The sequence below is a fragment of the Mchenga conophoros genome, linkage group LG12, assembly GCF_057382185.1.
Source record: "Mchenga conophoros isolate Kocher_MC1m ecotype Shallow Benthic linkage group LG12, M_conophoros_male_GT1.1, whole genome shotgun sequence".
Taxonomy (NCBI): Eukaryota; Metazoa; Chordata; class Actinopteri; order Cichliformes; family Cichlidae; genus Mchenga; species Mchenga conophoros.
In genome coordinates this window covers 13970290-13990525 of record NC_140537.1, presented here as the reverse complement: position 1 = coordinate 13990525, position 20236 = coordinate 13970290, and the positions used below count along the sequence as shown (strand labels likewise).

The window sequence follows — 20236 nt, the reverse complement described above, 5'->3', positions numbered from 1 at the left end:
GATAGTTTTTAATGCCTAATTCAATTTGATGCGATCAGTTACAACATTATCAAAAACAGAAGTTAAATGAAACATTTCTCCTGCTGTTTTGAAACAACAACATAAAGGCAAACATATAATGCGATACTTATACCTATATGTATGAAGTACTTATATTTTATACTTCTGTTTTCTTTAATATAAGTTATTTTTTTGGATTGTCAGAGAAATGTTGATTTAGTGCAGAGAGTCCTCAGTCTTTTCTAGCATGAAGCAAAAAGGTTCACACCTGTCCCGTCAGTTTCCCCTGCTTATCTTCCCCCACCTGCAGTGGCTGGATTGCCCACCAGTGGGGGTCATCCCACTAATTTATTGGTCCTTTGCTGTCACCTTCTATGCGACAATCGGGTGTCCTGGTGTTTTATTTTGTTTTAAATGCAGGTTACTGACAACATCACATTTATGTTCATGTCTTTCGTGCATGAAAAGTATCGAAACCGAATTGAAAAAAAAAAGGAAAAAAAAAAACATGCACAACAACCAGTCCTGCAAAGGAACTGCTTTCAAATCCTGATTTATTGATCATAATTTTTAATTTAATAATTTTAATAATTTTAACTTTAAAATGTTCTTCATTTTTATTTCCAAAATTAGTAAATGTTTTCAATTTCTCAAGGTCTGCACAGTTGTTTCTCATATAAGCAAGGGAATGCACAGCAAAAACACAAGCTAATGAAAGAAACAGGTTTAAATAAACACACAAAAACAAAATAAAAAATATAAATGATTTGAAAAAACAAACAAACCACAGAATCACTTTGATTGGCACCAAACATAAATGATATGAAGTAAAGTGCTGTTTCCAGCCCGACTCATGTGCAAGTTTAGTTGAACCAATTGAAGCGGTGATAGTGGATTTCCAGTCCGAACAGTGTTTACCTGAAGTTAGTTTTTCAGTAAGTTCTGCAGGTCTGCACATTCTAGAAAATGTGATAGGACCTTAAAACATGTACATAGACTCTGTCATTACTTACAAAAGTCTAAATTGCAGCAGCATATAAATCTATTCCATGAAGATGTTTTTCCTTTTAAGAACAGAGAGGCTTATTAATTTTTGGCTAATCTTTGCAAAATCATTTTATGGTTGGGCAGAGTCCTTTAAGAAATAGCGCTCATAAAGAATAAATGCCAGGGTGCACCGCATCTACCAACGTCACAAAAACATGATATAACAGAATGAGAATAAAATAATTTAGTGATAAACGTTTGGACGGTGTAGCATCAGAAATAGATTTGTTCTGCTGAATGAAACCTGCTCCCGTTATGACTCTGGAATTGCACAGGAACTGCTGCAATCGCTCTGAAAATCGGCGCAAAGTAGATAGATAGAGATGCTGATAAATCCTAAACTTTATGAATAGTTACAAAATTCTGTTATGCTGCCACTTATCACGAAAGAACAATAAACATCCTCATATCTTTGCCATTTCTTCCCATCTTCTGCACCATGTCTGTTTATCACAAATTTAAATGCTCACGCACCTTCACCCTGAAAGCTCAGACGATAGCATCTGGACCATCGGATCTCTTCTTTATCTCAGCTGTGACCTTGACATATGATAAGAGCATTAATTACAAAGTTGATCATGTCGGCTTGGCATGCTTACAGACCATCACTGGACTTGAAAGTAATATATTTGTATTCATTTAGTTTTTTTCTAGTCCTACTGACCATTCAAAGCACTAAATGACTTTTTGATTTAAAGAAAAATGATCCATCATATCATATCAGGAACACAGGTATTGTTCTCTCACTGTACCCTATAGATCAGATAGTCACTTTGATGATGGTCTAAAGGTTCAGTAGTAGTGTGCTGTACTTTGGATGTTTCCTACATGCACTGCTCTGAAAACAAGCAACAACAGCCTACACATGCTTCTTGCTGTAAAGGGATTGACACGATTCAAATCACTCAGAATGTTTATCTATCGTCAATAAAACTACAAATTTCCAGGTGGTATCAGTTCAAGTATCAATGTAAGATGAAGCACAAGTGAAGAACTAGGTGTGGCTTAGACGTCTGGGTGGGATTTTGTTTCTCCCAGCTCTGCTGAATCACCCCAGCAACCCTATCAAAATCTATTTTCTGTGTTAATTATCAAACGGAGCAACTGGTAGCTTTCGCCCGTGATTGGCCGGCAGCAACATCACACCAGAACACGTTTCTCCTTACGTAGCCCTAACACTGTAAGATAGACAGACAGACAACAGAGACTACCCACATCACCTCTCACCTTCTTTCCTAATGCATCTTCTAATAGGTCAACAGTGAAACACTCCTTACACTCCTATTTTACTGAAATTTAAGAATCTGACTCTTCTGTTGTTGAATCGTGCTCAGGAATCATGATGCGTCTTGCAGCCCTTGTCATTTTTATAAATATTGTGGTAAGTTTTTTCTTCTTTTTTTATTGGGGAATTTATTGCAGTTGTGCACTGGTTTCTATAATATATTGAAGATGTAATACTGTACATTTTTTCAGTTAACAGCATGATGGGGGGGGGGGGGGGGGTTTGAAATGTATTAATCATTTGATCTGTGATCAGCACTTAAAACTAGAAAGATTAACGTTTAATTAAAATCCTAAATGAATATAACTGTTTAAACAAGCAATCAATATGTATTTTTATAGTACATTCGCAGATAAGAAACCCAAATTAAAAGCAATACAATAAATAAATATAAGTAAGTAGTGATTTTTATGTCCAGAGTTGAGGTTAGAGAAGAAGGTGTGCAAACAGCGTCTCAGGTAAAATCACTGTTGTGGTTTTAGATTTAAACTGTGTTGAACATATGCACATAATGCATACATAAATATGTGCATGTAATATTTTTCTATATGGGTGATTTTTTAAAGCTGTTTCACACATTTTACATCACTGACCATTCAAATGTAGTCGTCACAATTATATTTATCTCACATACTCTCATGCAAAGTATGATATAACATTTTATTATTATTATTATTATTATTATTATTATTATTATTATTATTATTATTATTATTTCTATTATATTTAAAACTTTCAAAGGTAATGCCCTTCACACATTTGTGACTTTCCCCCAAATTTCTATTCTCGTGTTAAAGGTGATTAAATTTATATCATGACATTTTATTTGCCTTTGCTTTAAACTGTAAAAAATTAGAGATGACATTTTTAAGCCCCGTAGGTTTGGCAACAGTCACCTTTAATCACATTGCATGTTACAAGAATACATTGTGTTTGGCTATAAAAAATAAAAGTCAATTTATATTCCAACAGAAATCAAACACTAGTTTTAAAAGTTTATTGTACTTAGTATTTACATTTTTTTATCTTGTATTGTAGGCACGCATGTAGTTTGTGGTTATAATTAACCTTGAACGTGTGCAATTTATTAGTACAATCTCCATTTTATTGTTGCAAATTGGCAATAAAGAAGCTGAGCTGGCAGGACACCGTGTAGCGTTTGAGTCATTGTGACAGGGCTGTGAGATGTTAAGAGTTATCCTTAGAAAATGTTATAGGCATTATAATAAACACTATCAAACTTATACAAGTTTTTGGAAAACATATCATTGAGCTTATCGCTTCGTGTTAACTGTAATGTTTGTGAGTAGGAAAATAATTTTTATAATCGAACATCTGTGCTGAGAAGTTTTTGATTTCTAAGCAGACTCTACATTAAAAGCGCTGTTGCTGCCTTTATTGTACTTACTCTTGAAAACTCGTCTCGTCCACGCAGAGTCTATCAGAGGCCCAGCATGAGCCGGGATATTGTGTTTTTTATGATGAGTGTGGTCGTAACCCGCTGCTAAATAACACCCTCATTGATCCCATCGTCCCATGTCTGAATTACACTCGTGCCAAACTCGTCACTGGAGACCACTACAAGATACTCAAACAGGTGTGTGTATATCCTTCTTCTTGGTGGAGTGAACTGCTGTAAGAGAAGAAGTTTGAATGAAGTGTGGCAGAGGTAGATTTCTGTCTATTCTCAATAAGTGCGTGTTACAATCCTTTTATAATTACATTTGTTCCTGCTGCAGGTGTGCCCCATGTTTGACCAGGGAGAGAGCAGCACATATGCTTGTTGTACGATCAAACAGCTGGGATCACTGGAAAAGAGCCTGACCCTGTCCAAGGCTGTTCTCGTCCGCTGCCCTTCCTGTGCTTACAACTTTGCTCACCTGCACTGCATCAACACCTGCAGTCCTAACCAGAGCCAAACAGTTAAGGTCACAAGGGTGATGAATGTCACTGAGCAGAATAGGACGAGGGAGGCCGTGTTGGGTTACCAGGCATTCATCGGCAAGACTTTTGCTGATACCTCCTTCCAGTCATGTAAAAATGTCCGGATTCCTGCCACGATTGGAGGCTATGCCATTGCCACCATGTGTGGTCGCTATGGGTCAAAGCTATGCACTCCCCAGCGCTGGTACGATTTCCAAGGGGACTCGAGTAACGGTTTGGCTCCTCTGGACATCGACTTTAAAATAATACAAGAAGGAGACACCACAGGGTTGCCAGAAGGTGTGATTCCCTACAACGGGGTCGCTCTCATGTGTAATGAGACCACACCTACAGGAGGGGACGTTTGCTCCTGCCAGGACTGCCAAGAATCGTGTCCAAGTGTGCTACCTCCTTCACCGGTCGCTGGCCCCTTTACACTGCTGGGCACCAATGGTTACCTTGTAATTTCTATCATCTTGCTCATTCTCCTGATACTTTCCTTTGTCCTATACCTCTCTGTCTCCTGGTGGGTGGCATCTCAAAAAAATAAAAAGAAAGGAATACACAGAGGTAAAGGCAAAGACAAGGACAGTGATAAAGTGACTGAGAAGATCATCCATCCCTCAGAGGTGACATGTGCTGAGACAAACAGCTTGGCTGCTCAGGCTTACCTGAGCTCACAGTTCCGGATTTGGGGAACCATCATGGCCTCTTATCCCCTCACTGTAAGTACTTTGATCCAGTAAAAGTAGGACGTATGTACCCACTAGGCCTTCTTTTAGCTTTAGTGGAAGAATTAAAGTCAAATCATAAGATGCTGTTCATACCAAACCCAGTTATGCTATAGCAACAAATCCTCTGAGTGGACTAAAATGAGGAAGATTACATTTTTATTGTTCAAAGTGACATTTGGAATATAAAGAATACTAATAATTCCCTATTATCTATATTTTATTTACTAATTCAGTATAGATATGTTCCCATTTCAAAGAATTTGCACATTTCTGACTTCTTGCGTTAACCTTACCTTACACAGTGGATTTAAGAGAAAGTATATTGTTAGCCAGACGAAGACACCACGCCTGAAGAATATTTGATCTTTTTTCAAGGTCCTCCTCCTGTCTCTTATTGTCGTGGCTGTTTTATCTGTTGGCCTCAAAGACATCAAACTCACCACCGATCCAGTTGAACTTTGGTCTGCCCCTAACAGCCGGGCTCGCCAAGAGAAAGAATTCCACGACACGTACTTTGATCCCTTCTACAGGACAAATCAAGTAATCTTGACAGCACCAGGCAGAAAAAGCCACATTTATGACTCGTTGCTGTTTGGACCGCAAAACTTTAGTGGGATAATGTCCAAAGAGCTCATCATTGAGCTGCTGGAACTCCAGACACGAATACAGGTACTCAAAGTCAAAGCTGACTGCTGACAGTGTTTGAAAAGGTGCATCATTCCATGTTGACTAACTGAAACCCCCCTCATTCTGTTTTTAGAATATTCAGTTTTGGTCAGATGATCTGAACCGGACAGCAAGTTTGAAGGATGTGTGCTTTGCGCCGCTAAATCCCAACAACCCTTCCTTGACTGACTGTGCAGTCAACAGCTTGCCACAGTACTTCCAGAACAGCCTAGACCACATTAACGCTAAAGTGAACATGACTGAGCTGGGAGTGACCAAAGAGGTGGACTGGAGAGACCACCTCATCTACTGCCTTGGGTAAGCATTCATTAAAAAAAACTGCAACCAACACCGCTCATTTTTATAAACTTCACCTTCCGGCACATAAAACCATCCTTTCTCCCCCTTTTTCCACTTCTCCTCAAGCTCTCCTTTGTCCTTCAAAGACATCACAGATTTAGGTATGAGCTGCATGGCTGACTATGGAGCTCCAGTCTTCCCATTCCTGGCTGTGGGAGGATATGAGGGTAAGAGACTTTTAGAACCACTGTTTTATCCCTGAAATTATTGTACAACACACAAAAAGGCGCTTCTAACTCACTTGAACAATTTACACTTGACTTTTCCCAGATGATGCATTCAGCAGTGCTGAGGCCTTCATCCTGACCTTCTCCCTGAACAACTATGCTCGCAGTGACCCTAAATTCAAAGTGGCTATGCAATGGGAGAAAGAGTTTCTTAAAATTGTCCAAGAATACCAGAAAGACCGGAAAAACAGCTTCACTTTTGCATACATGGCAGAGGTAAAAACTCTATGAGTATGCATTATTCGTATATTTACAAAATTTAAGTTCAAATGAGAAATTTGTGTGGATTTTGGGGCAGTTACCTGTGATTTACGTGAGTCACTGTGGCTCAAGAAGTAGAATTGGCAGGTTTGAGGGTTTGTGGCCAAAGTGTTTGGGGGCAAGATAATTAACTCTGAGTTCCTCCCAATGCTTTGTGCTGAGTAAGAATCGCACATGTGTGTGAATGTGAAATAGAAATGAATCACTTAGAAAAAAGTGATTCGGTGAATGAGGTGTAAAATGCTTTGAGTGATGAAGCAGAGTAGAAAAGCTCCATTAAGGCCTTGGCCGCGTGTCACTTGTCTGAGGTGGTCCAGGGACCTTTGTACGTGTCATTACACCATCTTTGCACTCGTTTCCTGCCTGCTCACAGTCGTGTCCTATCTAATAAAGATCAAAATGCTCAAGAAAGCAAAATGAAGCAATTACCAGGCATACTGACAAAGACTTGCTGTTGCTGTTTTTCTAAGAAACGTTAAGTTGGCCTCTCTGTGACCTTTAACACATCTAATCACTCACTTCTCTGCTCTGTTAATAGAGATCTCTGGAGGACGAGATCAATCGAACAACTGCAGAAGATATCCCCATCTTCATGATCAGCTATGCTGTAATTTTCGTTTACATCGCTGTGGCACTTGGAGAGCACTCTTCATGGAAACGCTTACTGGTACGTCTCCGCAGAATGGGTAGCATCAGGTATTCCCGGGTATTGCAACTTGCAAATCAGCAGTTAATCCCTTTAGTGCCATTAGTCTTTGAACGGGTGTTCATAAACCCTGCCACACTCTGCCTTTTCACTTGTGTGGTTTTGGGTGAAATGTCTTAACACCTACCTTCATGGTCTGCCCAGGATGGAGCCCAAACATTTTTGTGTAGCACAGTTATGTCAGTATTTTCATTTTTCCAAATCTAGCATCTGCAAAAGAAATTACTTTCCAGTTAGCCTCAGCTGTATGTTTTGTTTCGTGCTGATTAGCATGCTAAAAATGTTCGGTAACATCGTTGATGCTAACTAGTAACTGCAAAGCATAAGAATACACACTTATGGGTTAGGTTTGCTTACACTTTAACACTTAAGTTTGGATTTAACATAAGTGTTAATGTGCATTCATTTGGTATCAGAATAATGTCATTTTTTGCTAACATTTAAGTGTGGTGCTGGATGCAACTGTTAGCTGCTGTCCATTTGACCTAGATTAGATAATAGTGTGCAGTAACCTTGATAACATGGCAAATAAAGCCATATTTGACTAGAAACAACATGCTTTTTAAACCCTCTGACCAAGAGCTGAAAGCGTTATGATCTGAGCTTTTTTTTTTTTTTTAAGTTGCTAAAACATGAATTTAGTTGTTGCTGTAAAAATGTGAGCATAAAATATGCCCCTGGGTTATACTGGCTTCTGTACAGAGAGAAAAAATGATAGAATGGTATATATCACCTACTGTACGTGATAAGGAGAAGCTGATACAGTATGCCTATGTCAGGATTATTGTTCTTACTACAGCGTAATAAAGAAATGTCAATGGGTTCACTGAGACGTTTGTACATTTGCATCTCTTTGTCCTGTAGGTGGACTCTAAGTTTCTGGTTGGTTTGGGTGGGATCCTGGTGGTCGCCTGCTCTGTCCTGGCCTCAATGGGTTTTTATTCCTGGATTGGCATACCCTCCTCACTGGTCATCCTTCAGGTCGTTCCCTTCCTGGTGCTCGCCGTGGGAGCTGACAACATCTTCATCTTTGTTCTGGAGTACCAGGTATTGTATATCTATGTGTGCCATAAATGTACAATGGTGCCATTTTTTTAACATGGTGGAATTTTTATTAAGTTACTCTTCCTGTCTTCCAGAGAGATGTGCGGAGGCCTCACGAGACGCGAGAGGAGCAGATCGGGCGTGTCCTTGGAAACGTGGCTCCCAGCATGCTCCTGTGCAGTCTTTCTGAGTCTGTCTGCTTCTTCCTAGGTATATAATCTGATATCCTTAGTTGAATCCTTAGTTTTAAAAATGTAATAAAATTTTTTTACACCAAGCTGGACTTGGTGTTTTGTCTGGTGCGTTACCCTCTATCCATGTTTGTTTCAGGGGCCCTGTCCACTATGCCAGCAGTGAAGTCCTTTGCTCTATATGCTGCTCTGGCTGTGCTCATGGACTTTGCCCTCCAGATGACAGCTTTTGTTGCGCTGTTGTCCCTGGATGCCCGGCGCCAAGACAACAACCGCTGTGAACTTCTCTGTTGCATTAAAGTGTCAAAACAGCGTCCAAAAAAGCCAAATAAGGGTTTTCTGATGCCATTCATGAAGAAATACTATGCCCCTGTTCTACTGCACCGCTACACCAGGATCATAGTGGTAATGCCTCACCAACAACATAAAATATGTTCAGTCCACAGTTATTCTAAACCGCTGACCTCAGCTGTCTCACTGATGTTAAATCTTGCGAGATGAAATTTAATGAGATGAACACAAACTCATATTGAGATGTGTGTGTTTTTAAACAGATGTTTGATAAATTCACTCTATTCTATGTTCTCCTCAGATAGTAGTTTTCATCTTTATGTTCTGTGGAGCCTTATTCCTCATGATGAATGTGAAAGTGGGTTTGGATCAGGAGCTGGCTATGCCTCAGGTCAGTAAGCACAATTATGTATAAATGGCAATGACACTATTTTCTTCCTGTTAAACCTGTTCACAAAGATATTTCTGTTTTCGATGCAGGACTCATACATGCTGACCTATTTCCAGTACTTGAACAAGTACTTTGAAGTTGGCGTTCCTGTTTATTTTGTAACAAAAAAGGGGTTCAACTTCACCTCTGTGGAGGGCATGAATGCAGTCTGCTCCAGCGTGGGTTGTGATCAGTTCTCGCTGACTCAGAAGATCCAGTACGCCACAAACTACCCTGAACGGTGAGTCAGTGGATTTATTGTTTATAATCCGAACACGGGAAACTTTAAGCTTTAAAAGCAAACTCTGTACCATTGTTGCTCACTTAAACTCTGTATCTACCAGTTGCTTGCAACAGTTCTGATACTCTGCATGTGTCCTTCACATCACAACATATCCTTGACCTTGCTGATATCGTAGTAGCAACCTGTTACACACTTTCCAGTCAGATCAGTTAATGATAAACTCAACAACATAATTGCCACAGAGCAGATGAAGGGTGTCTCTGAGTGATAGTGCCAGTATTTATCAGCAGCCTTATCAGCTGGCAAACAGCATCTCATAAAACAGGAACAATAAATCTATCATTAAGAACTCCAATAAATTTAACTGAAAGATTTGTATCAGAACGCCTTTAATAATCTTTGTGTTATAAAATAGTTAAATTGAGATGCTAATTGTGCAGGTGCCCCAAGCATAAAAACAAGCCATTCACACAATAAAACAACAAAGTCATTCCCACAGTAAAGTCAGGCCTTTCAGTAGAAGACAATGAATGATTATGAATGAAAAAGGAGCAAAGAATTAAATAGAAAGTGTCATGGTGCATTACAGCAACCCTGCTTGAGTTAGGGCTTGAGCTGTTTGCCTCTGTTTTGGTGGAGCTGTAGCGTCTACCAGTGGGGAACAGGTCAAATAGCAAGTATCCAGTGTGACAGCTGTTTTTAGGGGTTTTTAAGACATTTGAGAGGTATCTTGCTTTTTCAGTCTCTTCCAAGGAGGGAAGAGCGGAGCCAGTGAGCTTTCATGCTGTCTTTATTACCCTGGGGGTAGCTTCTTTTATCTGCTGCAGAGCATCCGGCAGACCACGCTGTAACACAGTACGCTGGCATGCTTTCAGTGAGCGAAAGAAGGCAAACCAGCAGTTTCTCATCTACACAGTACTTCTTCAGCAACCTCGGGAAGTGAAAGTGCTGCTGAGCCTTCTTAAACACAGCTGTAGTTATTTAGAAATATTCAGTACATAATCCCAGATCCAGATAGATGGTTTGAAATTTACTAAGTATGAGACTGATATTATTACATTTGAAGTAGCTACAGGTTGTTAGCTTCCTGAAGCATACTGAGCATAGAGAAAGACAGAGAAAAATGGCCAAATATTCAAGCACAGAACCCCTTAAAACACAAACTGAAGTGGTTTTTTAAACTTCAATTTTGAATAAAATGATCAATTATTGCTTGGAAGTGCTGGATAATGTTACTTTTAATGCAACAGACTAACAAGGTATTGCTGTTTCTTACCTTTTTCTGAATTTGATGATTATGAGAATAAATAATTATTTATATGATCTCAACTTTAGATCCTATGTGGCTATCCCTGCGAACTCGTGGGTGGATGATTTCATTGACTGGTTGAACCCCCAATCCAAATGTTGTCGTCTGTACACCAACGGTCCCAATGTAGGACATTTCTGTCCTGCAATTGAATGTGAGAATCATTTCTGAAATGAAAAAAGCATTAAAAAAACATACTTGCATGCAGTTTTTGATGTTACTGTCTAAACATGAACAAAGACATGACTTCAATAACCCCTACTCTTCTTATTTGTCTTAACAGCTGGTTTAATCTGTGCTAAAAGGTGTCTGGCACGTCCTGATAATGATACGGTGAGGCCCACTGTGGCACAATTCAACCGCTACCTTCCTGACTTTCTGACTAACAGGCCTGACCTGCAGTGCTCCAAAGGGTTTGTATTGTAAATGCGCGCATACACACTAATAAATCCCAGCATCAAAACGGAAATCTCATGGCTTACTGTCTTTTTTAAACAGCGGTCTAGGAGCGTATGACAAAGCAGTGGTAAGAGATGAAAGTGGGGAAATAATAGGTAGGTCCCCAAAAACACCGCATAGCAGTGGAAGTGATTCTATTCATTCAAAAACAGATTTAAAAAATAGGAAATAAAACCTTTTTTACCCCCCTGTCTCTCCAGCCTCTCGGTTCATGGCTTACCACACACCTCTAACCAACTCCCAGGAGTTCACCGCTGCCCTGAAGATGGCCAGGGAGCTTGCTGACAAGATCACCCAAGGCATGAGGCGCGTGCCAGGCACCTCGCCTGACTTTGAAGTGTTCCCTTACACGTATGTGCTTTCCCCATTTCCCTGCAACTCAGCTCCAACCACTCTGCCAGAAAGTTGTTTTCGTCTTTAAGCGGTTTGTATTTTCTGATCAATGTTTTATGTTTCTCCTCCTTCCAGGATAACCTACGTATTTTATGAGCAGTACCTGACTATTGTGAATGAGGGACTCTTCAACATCTCCTTGTGTCTGCTGCCGACCTTCGTGGTCTGCTGTCTGCTGCTCGGCTTGGATCTGCGCTCCGGCCTGCTCAATCTGCTCACCATTGTCATGATCGTTGTGGATACAGTCGGTGTCATGACTCTGTGGAGCATCGACTATAACGCAGTGGCTCTCATCAATCTGGTCACGGTAAGAGCAAATCAGATCATTGGGACTGAAGGAGGCTCATTTTCTCAAGTGCGGACACAGTTATGGAAAGACATTGTGTTGACCAGTCTGCCTAATAACAGGTGCTGATTAGCTGCATCACTGGGTTTCTTTGGAGACCAACCTATACAATCAACTGAGTGTGGATATTTTTACTAAATTTGCTAGCCTTTTGTATTTTTCCCGTGCTTTGCAGAGATTCATTTTTGATGGTTTAGTGAAAGTCTCACATCTTCTGTGCAATCTGCAGGCGGTGGGCATCTCTGTTGAGTTTGTGTCGCATATGACGAGATCGTTTGCACTCAGCACCAAGCCCACACGTGTGGAAAGAGCAATCGAGGCTACAGCCAAAATGGGCAGCGCAGTAAGTAAAGCAAGAGCTGATGTTGTTAATCACCCATTAAAGAAAAATTTGAACCAAAAAAAGGAAAATAAAGACATGTTTTCAAATGAATTTTCCCTTTTTTTGCACCCTCAAGGTGTTTGCTGGTGTTGCTATGACTAACCTGCCAGGCATCATCGTGCTGGCGTTTGCCAAAGCGCAGCTCATCCAGATTTTCTTCTTCCGGTTGAACCTCGTCATTACACTCCTGGGAATGGCTCACGGACTTATATTCCTCCCAGTGGTGCTCAGTTATTTCGGTACGTACATCATTTTCCTCTGGGTTCTTTATGTGTAGTAGAGAAACTATTAAAACTGAAGGTGAAGACTAAGTGTCTCGCTGTTGCATTGTGTCGTGCTCCTTTCTCTCAGGTCCCGGTGTAAATAAAGCGGTGCTGCTCCAGTTCCAGCAGGAAAAAGAAAAGGACAGGGAAAAGGCGGAGACGAACAGCCACATGAGACAAGTTTATGATAACATCAGCTACGAAGGCAATGAAATAAAACAGGACCCGTACTCAAACACCGTGGATGAAAGTGGTTCAAAAACGGTGGGGAAAACTGACAGGTTGTGAGCACAAAAAACAAAATCAGTTTTGAGGTAAATTATTGTAGCATACAGAGTCACGATGGACACAGAAAATGACATTTTGGCCCCATGTGGAAATTATTAGCCTGCTTGTGTATCTCTGTCCGAAATGGAAGGTAGGACCTACACAGGTGTGCAATATTTTTGAAGCAATGCAACAATGGACTAAAGCAATGAGGTTCAGGCTTCCTGAATCAACGTATAGGAAGCGTATTTGATAGAGGCTTAAACGAAGAATCACGAGTTAGTCATTTTGAATTTTTTTGTTCAACACTTCACTGTAGAAGTGACTGATTCAAATGAACACACACTCCACAGCTATTGCAGGAAATGTGCAATCAGTGATAAAATATCAACTACATTCATTATGTGAATGAATAATCCACTGAAAACATTATAGTTTTCCATGATTAGAAATTGAAACTGTTTCGCAGAAATGTGTATTTTTGTTGTGATGTGTATTTAATATATTATTTCATCATACACAAATGCTTTTCTTTATCTTGGTGCTGCTGCCACTGTATGACTTCCAGGACTCACAAAGCTGTCTCTTTAAAAACATTTCTAATACATGTTAGGATTTTTTTTTTAAGTTTTGGCCAATTTGGGTCCAGGAATGTGTGTGCTTGTTGTTGTTTTTTTTCAAATAGTAAAAAAAAAAGAATAAATCAAGGACTCTTTGAACTTTGTGTCATTTCATGAAATGAAAATACACATCTTTCAGTTTTTTCTTGCACTTAGTCTGACTGTGATAGAAAAAAATGATTCTATCCATGAAAATATTATGTTGGCTTTTTATACTCTGCCAAAAAAATAATAAGGACTTTTGCAGGTGGGCGTGCTGCTGCTGATCACGTTCTTGACATCACACGTCTCATTTATCGGCGGTAGTTTATATGAGCACTTAGTGGAAGACATTAAGCTGGAGGGCTGGGGTTGGCTATAAGACATGAATTTTTCCTAAAATTTGATGAATTTGATGTTTCATTCGAAAGAACAACGATATATAAGAGGAGTTTAAGATCAAAAACAGGTCAGAAAAGGAAGACGTATAGTAAGGATTTACATTTTTAAACCCTGCACCTTTGTTTCAATAGTTCATTTTCTTTTTAAAATGGGAATATGTCATTGCAGCTTTAAGCTAAATTACTTTATAGAAAAGAAATGTTATTTTGGAATCCTACCGCAACAAAACAAATGGTCATACAAGTGCATCTTATCCTATAGATCAGGGGTATTAAACTAAAATTTGAGGAGGTCCAGTTGGAGAAAATCTTCTCAAGCAGAGGTCCGGGACATCATAATGTCTAACTTACGTTATGATTGTGATAGAGAAGCAACCTTTTTTTTTTTTTTTTAATTTATATCTGAACGTATGAACAATAGACTGTCAAATCAATGAAAATACAAGTTAAAACATTTCAACAAAATTTATTGTTAACACTGAAACACACAGTAGGCCTACATTAGAAATAGGGCTGCTGTTTAAAATGAATTAGAGAAAATAAATAAAATGGCTAAATTGTGCATCTTAAAACAAAGTGATTAATTTCAGAAAAAAAAAGTTTCCCTTTTTCTTTACATTTTACATCTCGACTAAACAGTCTCAATACATTTTCAACAGATAACATCAAAACATTTTAACAATTTTACAGTTTCTCTTTCTTTCCCCCTTATATTCCACGTCCCAACTTTCTGTTGTTCAGTGAGAGAACTGAGCTTTAGTTCGCTCTACTAGGATTTTAAATCTGGGCTGGAATGGTGTCAGGGCCATTCTCATACACATGTGTAGGTGCTCATTGGTGATCCTGGAACGATATTTAGTTTTTATTATGTTCATTGTGGAGAAAGCTGCCTCACAGCTGTATGTGGAGCCAAACATGGTCAAGATGTACAGGGCTACTTTCCTCAGATTTGGGAAAGCTGTCTCAGAGACCAATTGGGGCCAGAAAGTGGCAGGTTCAGTTCTTCCAAACTGCTCTTTCAGGGCCACATCTGCTTGGAGATCAATTAGTTGCATTTGAAGAGGCCCAGCATTTGCCCACTTGAAGTGCTGTGTGACTTCCTTTGAGAACCCTCTGACATCAGTGATGGCAAATGGGTTCTTTATGAACATGGTGAGCTGCTGTCCAAAGCTGAAGCTATCAAAACGTTTGCTGAAGTTTTCAATCAGCTTATCAACAAATTCAACAAAAGAGGACACATCTCTCTGTCCCTGAACCTGTTCCTTCACTGTTGGGAAGTGTGCATAGTCTCCTTGCAGGTCTTCTTTGAACACTTCAAGTTTCCTCTGAAAGCAGCGGACAGCTGTCATCAGTTCACAAATTGAATTGTCCTTGCCCTGCAGCTTCAAATTCAGTTCATTCAGGTGTGAAGTGATATCAACCAAAAAGGCCACAATATCCATGTTTTTCCCATCATTTAAAAAGAGAGAAAAGTTTGTTGCTTTTTGACTTTCCAGCTCTTCCAAGAAAGCTGCTACTTCACTTCTGATGGACCAAAATCGCTCCAATGCCCTGCCTTTGCTAAGCCATCTCACATTGTTGTGAAGCAGAAGATCATCAGCGTGTGCATCAACTTCTCTGAGAAATTCCCTGAGCATGCGATGCTGACAAGAAGAAGATGCCCTGAGAAAATTAATCATTTTCATCATTGTTTTCATCACCTCAGCATACTCGTCTGACAGGGTGGAGCATAACACTGACTGATGAATAATGCAATGATAAGAGATTAGCTCGGGATTGTCCTCTTTCATTCTTGCTACAGCTCCTTTCTCTCTCCCCATCATAGCAGGGGCTCCATCTGTGGTTATTGAAACCACTTGGTTTGGCTCTATTCCTCGCTTTGTTAACATTTCCTTAATGGCCAGGTAAATATCCTCTCCTCTTGTAGTGCTGTGAAGGGAAGTTACACCTAGCAGGTCTTCACAGAACTCTTTCTTATCATTGTTGAAGAACCTTACATAAACTAACAGCTGAGCATTGTCAGACACATCAGTGGACTCATCTACAGCCAAGCCTACACATGGTGTCTTATGAATAGCTTCTTCCAGCTGGGATAGCACATCCTGAGCTAATAATTCACTTCTCTTTGTGGCTGTTGATGCTGACATAGGTATTTGCTTTATTTTGTCATGAAGCTCTTCTTTTTGTTTACCCTCAAGTAATGTTTCTGCTATTGCACTCATGCACTCTTTGACAACACCTGCATCTGCAAAGGGCTTTTTGTGTTGACCTAAAATCCAAGCAACTCTGAGGGAACATTCATGAGCACGTTGTTGGGCGGTGAAAGAACTGGTTAAGATCCTTGTGGACTGATCATATTGGGCTCTGAGACTGCTAATTTTCTGGGACCTGAGTTCAGACTTGGGTGGGTATGATTGTTCAAAAGCTTTGTGCTTTGTCTCATAGTGGCGTTTGACATTGCCACTTTTAATCAGTGCCACGGTTTCTGAACATATGAGACACACTGGTTTGCTGCTTGCGGCCGGAAGAATGAACATATATGCGTCAGTCCATTCAGTCTTGAAAGTTCTATTTTCGGTGTCTACTTTTCTCTTTTTTGAAAGCGCCATAGTTGTTTTACCTCTTGTGACTCCCGCTCACGTCTTGTCTCACTGTATCGTTAATCGTCTCGCTTGTCATTCACCTCTCACCATGTCTTTCCTCTGTCTGTCTGTGTCTGCACTCAGCGTTGCGATCGCCTTGAATGCGCAGATGTGATTGGCTAAGTAGTGTCACGTGGGTGGCGTAACTCGCACACAATTGGTTAGTATGTTCCCTGGTCTAATACAATGTAAGGTTACCGCTTAAAATTGAATCGCCCCGTCAAAATTAAATATAATTTAATATTTTGTTAACTATAGGTCCGGGTCCATATAGGATGGCGACTGGGTCCGGACTCGGACCCCGGTCCGCCTGTTAGTGACCCCTGGTTTAGAGGATAAAATCCCTGTGTTCATGAGAAGCTGAGTATCGCACTGGAGAGGAAATCGTAGGACGGAAGGCTGAAAGAAACACATGATTTTTGTAAAAAGGTGGCAAAGATTAGAAGTAAAAATGGTTAATTTGTTTTTGATTTCTTTTACTAAAATAAGTGGTTATTTTTATTTTCATATACGCATTGCAAATGTGCTCATAATGAGTTGGCACTCAGTCTTTAGAAGGTCATAAGCTTCGTTCGGCGTGATGGACCGGACTGATATATTGCAGGTATTGACTTTGAGTGCAGAGGGCTAAATGCAAACACGCTTACACACACATAGATTATGATTAGAATAAGTCCCTGGGCCAGAGAGTCCTGAACATTCTGAATATTCTAAACCAATTTTGAATCACTCGAGGAACAATGAATAACAACATTAGATTATTAAGGCTAGGCAGAGAGGTGTTTTGGTTTTCTGTCTTACAGAGAAAGGAACAGACACCAGACGAGGTCACGGAGATATGAGGATCCTTCGCAGCAGAGATAGGCGTGGAGACTGCCGAGACAGCAACTGGGGCCAAGGGTCATGCAGTTTGGGCTCTAGCTAGTCACCTCAAAAGGATGGATCCCATAAACACAGCAATAACCATGAAGGGGTTGGCAAAAAACCAGGAACACCAGACCAACGAGGTTCGAGAGGCTCTTGGTAAAAAGGGGGACACGGCTGTGACCCCAGAATACACAGATCGTTGTTTGAAAATCGGGGCAGAATAATCCCCTGATCTGTGCAACGACTGAAGGGTGGTCTAACCCCTGAGGTCGAAGAAAGAAGAGCAGAGAATCACCCGACTGGAAGACACTGATAGCTGCAGCAATAAAGTAAAGGTTAAAAGCTCCTTGGACAGAGGTTCTAGTCTGAGTACGTTTGAAAGGTACAAGGTGGCACCAAAATGAGGTTGGGGAAACTGGAGCACCAAGATAAAGCTGTGGGAGAACTGGAGAGCGATGGGAGTGTCATCTGTAACTACTATTGTTGTTGTAATCATAGTTTTTCTTGCATCTGAACTGTGCAAACACAGAGGTCATCCAATATGGTCCACTCGTTAAACGGGGACACAGGGCCTCAGGACTAAGAAGAAGAAATGGACCTCGCAAACCTGGATTCTAGGGTGTAAGTGATCTCTTTTAAAAGAGATCAAAGGGGGACTGTGAGATTATTATATTATCTTATGCCACGTTATGCCCCTGATTAATGATTGTGAAATTATTATGTAGTTTTAGTTTGCATTATTCTCCTGAATTAGAAGAAGGTGATAACTATTACATTTGTTAAACTGATTTGTATTACATTAGGCTGCTGATTTATTGTGAATGAATGATATTGTTTTATGATGCATTATACTGCTGAGTTATAAGAAATACTGTTTTCAGAGAGTCAGGACCTTGCTTTTTCTGATAATAGAGGAGACAGAGAGCACATTCCACGGGAGCTTCACTCCCACCGTTGTTAAAGGTAGACGAAATAGGGACCCAAGGCCATAAGTCAGACTCGCTTTTGATTAGAGAGTCCCAAACATGATAGCTTGAACCAAGTTTGAAGAATTAAGAGACCAATTGAGGAGATGAGTGTGGGAGGCGTAGTAGGGAAAGGTGTTTGTTTTTGTCTAATGTCTCAGAGGGTGTTGTCTCATTCCCTGGGCCAGAGGACGGCTAGAGAGGGAACGGTGACCCGGGCCCATGATGCCATTAATGGACATGGAAGCAGCTGAGTGGGCCGAGGAGTGACACAAGCAACGTATGGTGACCTCTTGTGGTCAAGAGGTCAAAAGCGGGAGTGTGGAGATCAGGGAAATATTTTACTGCTACTATTCATAACCATCATCATTACCATTACATTAATTATCATTTCATCAAAGCATTTATTCAATAGATTACACATGTTCTTAGTTAAGATTATTACACCTATCACAGAGAGCTGTCTGGTAAAAGGTTAGAAGCATCAACGGGCGGGGTGAGGCCGAGTGCGTTGGAGGTCGAGACACACACACACAAACAGTAGTTAGACTCATATTTAGGTAAGAGTTCAAATAATAGTTTGCAAAAGCTTGTGACTGCAAAATTGTGTCTGCCTAAGGGACAGTTTTTTCCAGGAGATAAGCGAGAGTTAGAAGATTAATAGGAAGCACCTGGCCTCGAGACGGAGAAGATGTCCTTTTAAATGTGTCCAAAGTCGTCAACAGAACATTTGTGGTTTTGAAACTTATGCATGTATTGTATCTGCTTGACGCATGAGGGGGCGTCATAAACGTAAACCCTGATGGTATAAAACAACTGCTTGTGTATCATTGGGCGGAGATCGATGCTGTCTGTGGGCAGTGTTCATCTCCCCACGCGCGTGTTCATTAAAATCATTGTTTGACCGAAGCTCTTCTGGACCATTATTGTTTTGTGCTCACCCTCAATATTTGAACTCGTAACAAACAGCAATAACGGCAAAACATGTAATGGACGTGCTGGTCCACTAGACAACATCATGTTAATGTAATGCTTTGGGTCTCTTATGCAAAGTAAAGAGGCTGAAATAAGGTGTCCATGAGTATCAGTTTTCAACATTCAGTATTAAGAGCCAAAGACTGTACGGGTTGGGCCAGTCGTCAAGTCCTGGAGCAAAGTGAGCCTGCAAATCAATAAGATGCAAATCAGTTTATACCTTTCATATAATGTTTGAATTTGTTTATTCTGAGTTTTATTGTTCAGTTAGTTTCCACAGTTCATATATCATGTGTAATTTTTCATTAGTTTCAGTGTTTGTTTGTATTTTATTCTATTATTGATGGTTGTGTTGACAGATTTATCCAAATTTAAAGCTATAGATGTGAACTTCTGGTTCCTTTATTATTACCTGTATAATTAGTTTCAGTGTTTGTGAAGTGGGGAAGGAGGACCCAAAAGCAGGACTCGTGCGATGGACAGTGCTCTTTATTTACAGTGGAGTAAATAAGACAACACAATAATCCCTTGAGCTCCCTCGACTCCTGTGTCATGTCTTCACCCAAAACTCTGTGCTCTCTGCTCCCATGGCTGCTGTCCACCTGTGCTCCACTCTCCTCCTCCTGGGAAAAAAAACAACAGAGGCAGCCGTCAGGACACCATGCCGCCTAATCAACAAAAAACAGTCCCAGTCTAAATAATCTAAAAGACCAACCACAGCTCCAGTGATGGCAACACACAGTTCTAGTGACCAACCCAGTGGGCGGCACTCGAGAAAAAGCAGTTCAGGTGGCCTGCATACATTTAGTATCAGGCTTTACAAAAAAAAGTATCAACTATGTTAGGATCCATGTTCATCATGTGTGATGTGTGTTTACATTTGAAGGTGTTTGTGGATTTGTCACCTCTCTTCAAGGTGTGGTTTGTGTTTGATGCTGAAAGAGATAAAGACTGCTGAT

The 20236-nt window shown here is 40.3% G+C and overlaps 2 protein-coding genes across 2 annotated transcripts; one reads left to right on the top strand and one right to left on the bottom strand.

Annotated features, from left to right (window-relative positions):
* The first annotated feature begins 2249 nt into the window (after window positions 1-2249).
* On the top strand, window positions 2250-13541 carry npc1l1 (NPC1-like 1). The gene is made up of 21 exons (XM_085293859.1): window positions 2250-2428; window positions 3768-3929; window positions 4072-4980; window positions 5365-5658; window positions 5750-5973; window positions 6082-6182; window positions 6286-6458; window positions 7042-7170; window positions 8074-8256; window positions 8349-8463; window positions 8584-8849; window positions 9037-9126; window positions 9216-9406; window positions 10745-10872; window positions 11002-11131; window positions 11217-11272; window positions 11378-11528; window positions 11646-11877; window positions 12146-12259; window positions 12375-12537; window positions 12650-13541. Exons 1-21 carry the CDS (start codon window positions 2387-2389, stop codon window positions 12847-12849), a joined length of 4053 nt encoding a protein of 1350 aa, XP_085149985.1. The 5' UTR covers window positions 2250-2386; the 3' UTR covers window positions 12850-13541.
* A 1024-nt stretch (window positions 13542-14565) lies between these two features.
* LOC146562250 (general transcription factor II-I repeat domain-containing protein 2A-like) lies at window positions 14566-15270 on the bottom strand. The gene has a single exon (XM_085295234.1). It carries the CDS (start codon window positions 15268-15270, stop codon window positions 14566-14568), a length of 705 nt encoding a protein of 234 aa, XP_085151360.1.
* Between the last annotated feature and the right edge of the window lie 4966 nt (window positions 15271-20236).

Bases quoted from the DNA above. Each gene is read 5' to 3' on its own strand.
- LOC146562250 (XM_085295234.1), bottom strand. From the start codon at position 15,270: ATGGATATTGTGGCCTTTTTGGTTGATATCACTTCACACCTGAATGAA.
- npc1l1 (XM_085293859.1), top strand. From the start codon at position 2,387: ATGATGCGTCTTGCAGCCCTTGTCATTTTTATAAATATTGTG. The intron at 2,429-3,767 runs GTAAGTTTTTTC...TCGTCCACGCAG, and splicing joins TCATTTTTATAAATATTGTG to AGTCTATCAGAGGCCCAGCA. The intron at 8,850-9,036 runs GTAATGCCTCAC...TGTTCTCCTCAG, and splicing joins GCTACACCAGGATCATAGTG to ATAGTAGTTTTCATCTTTAT.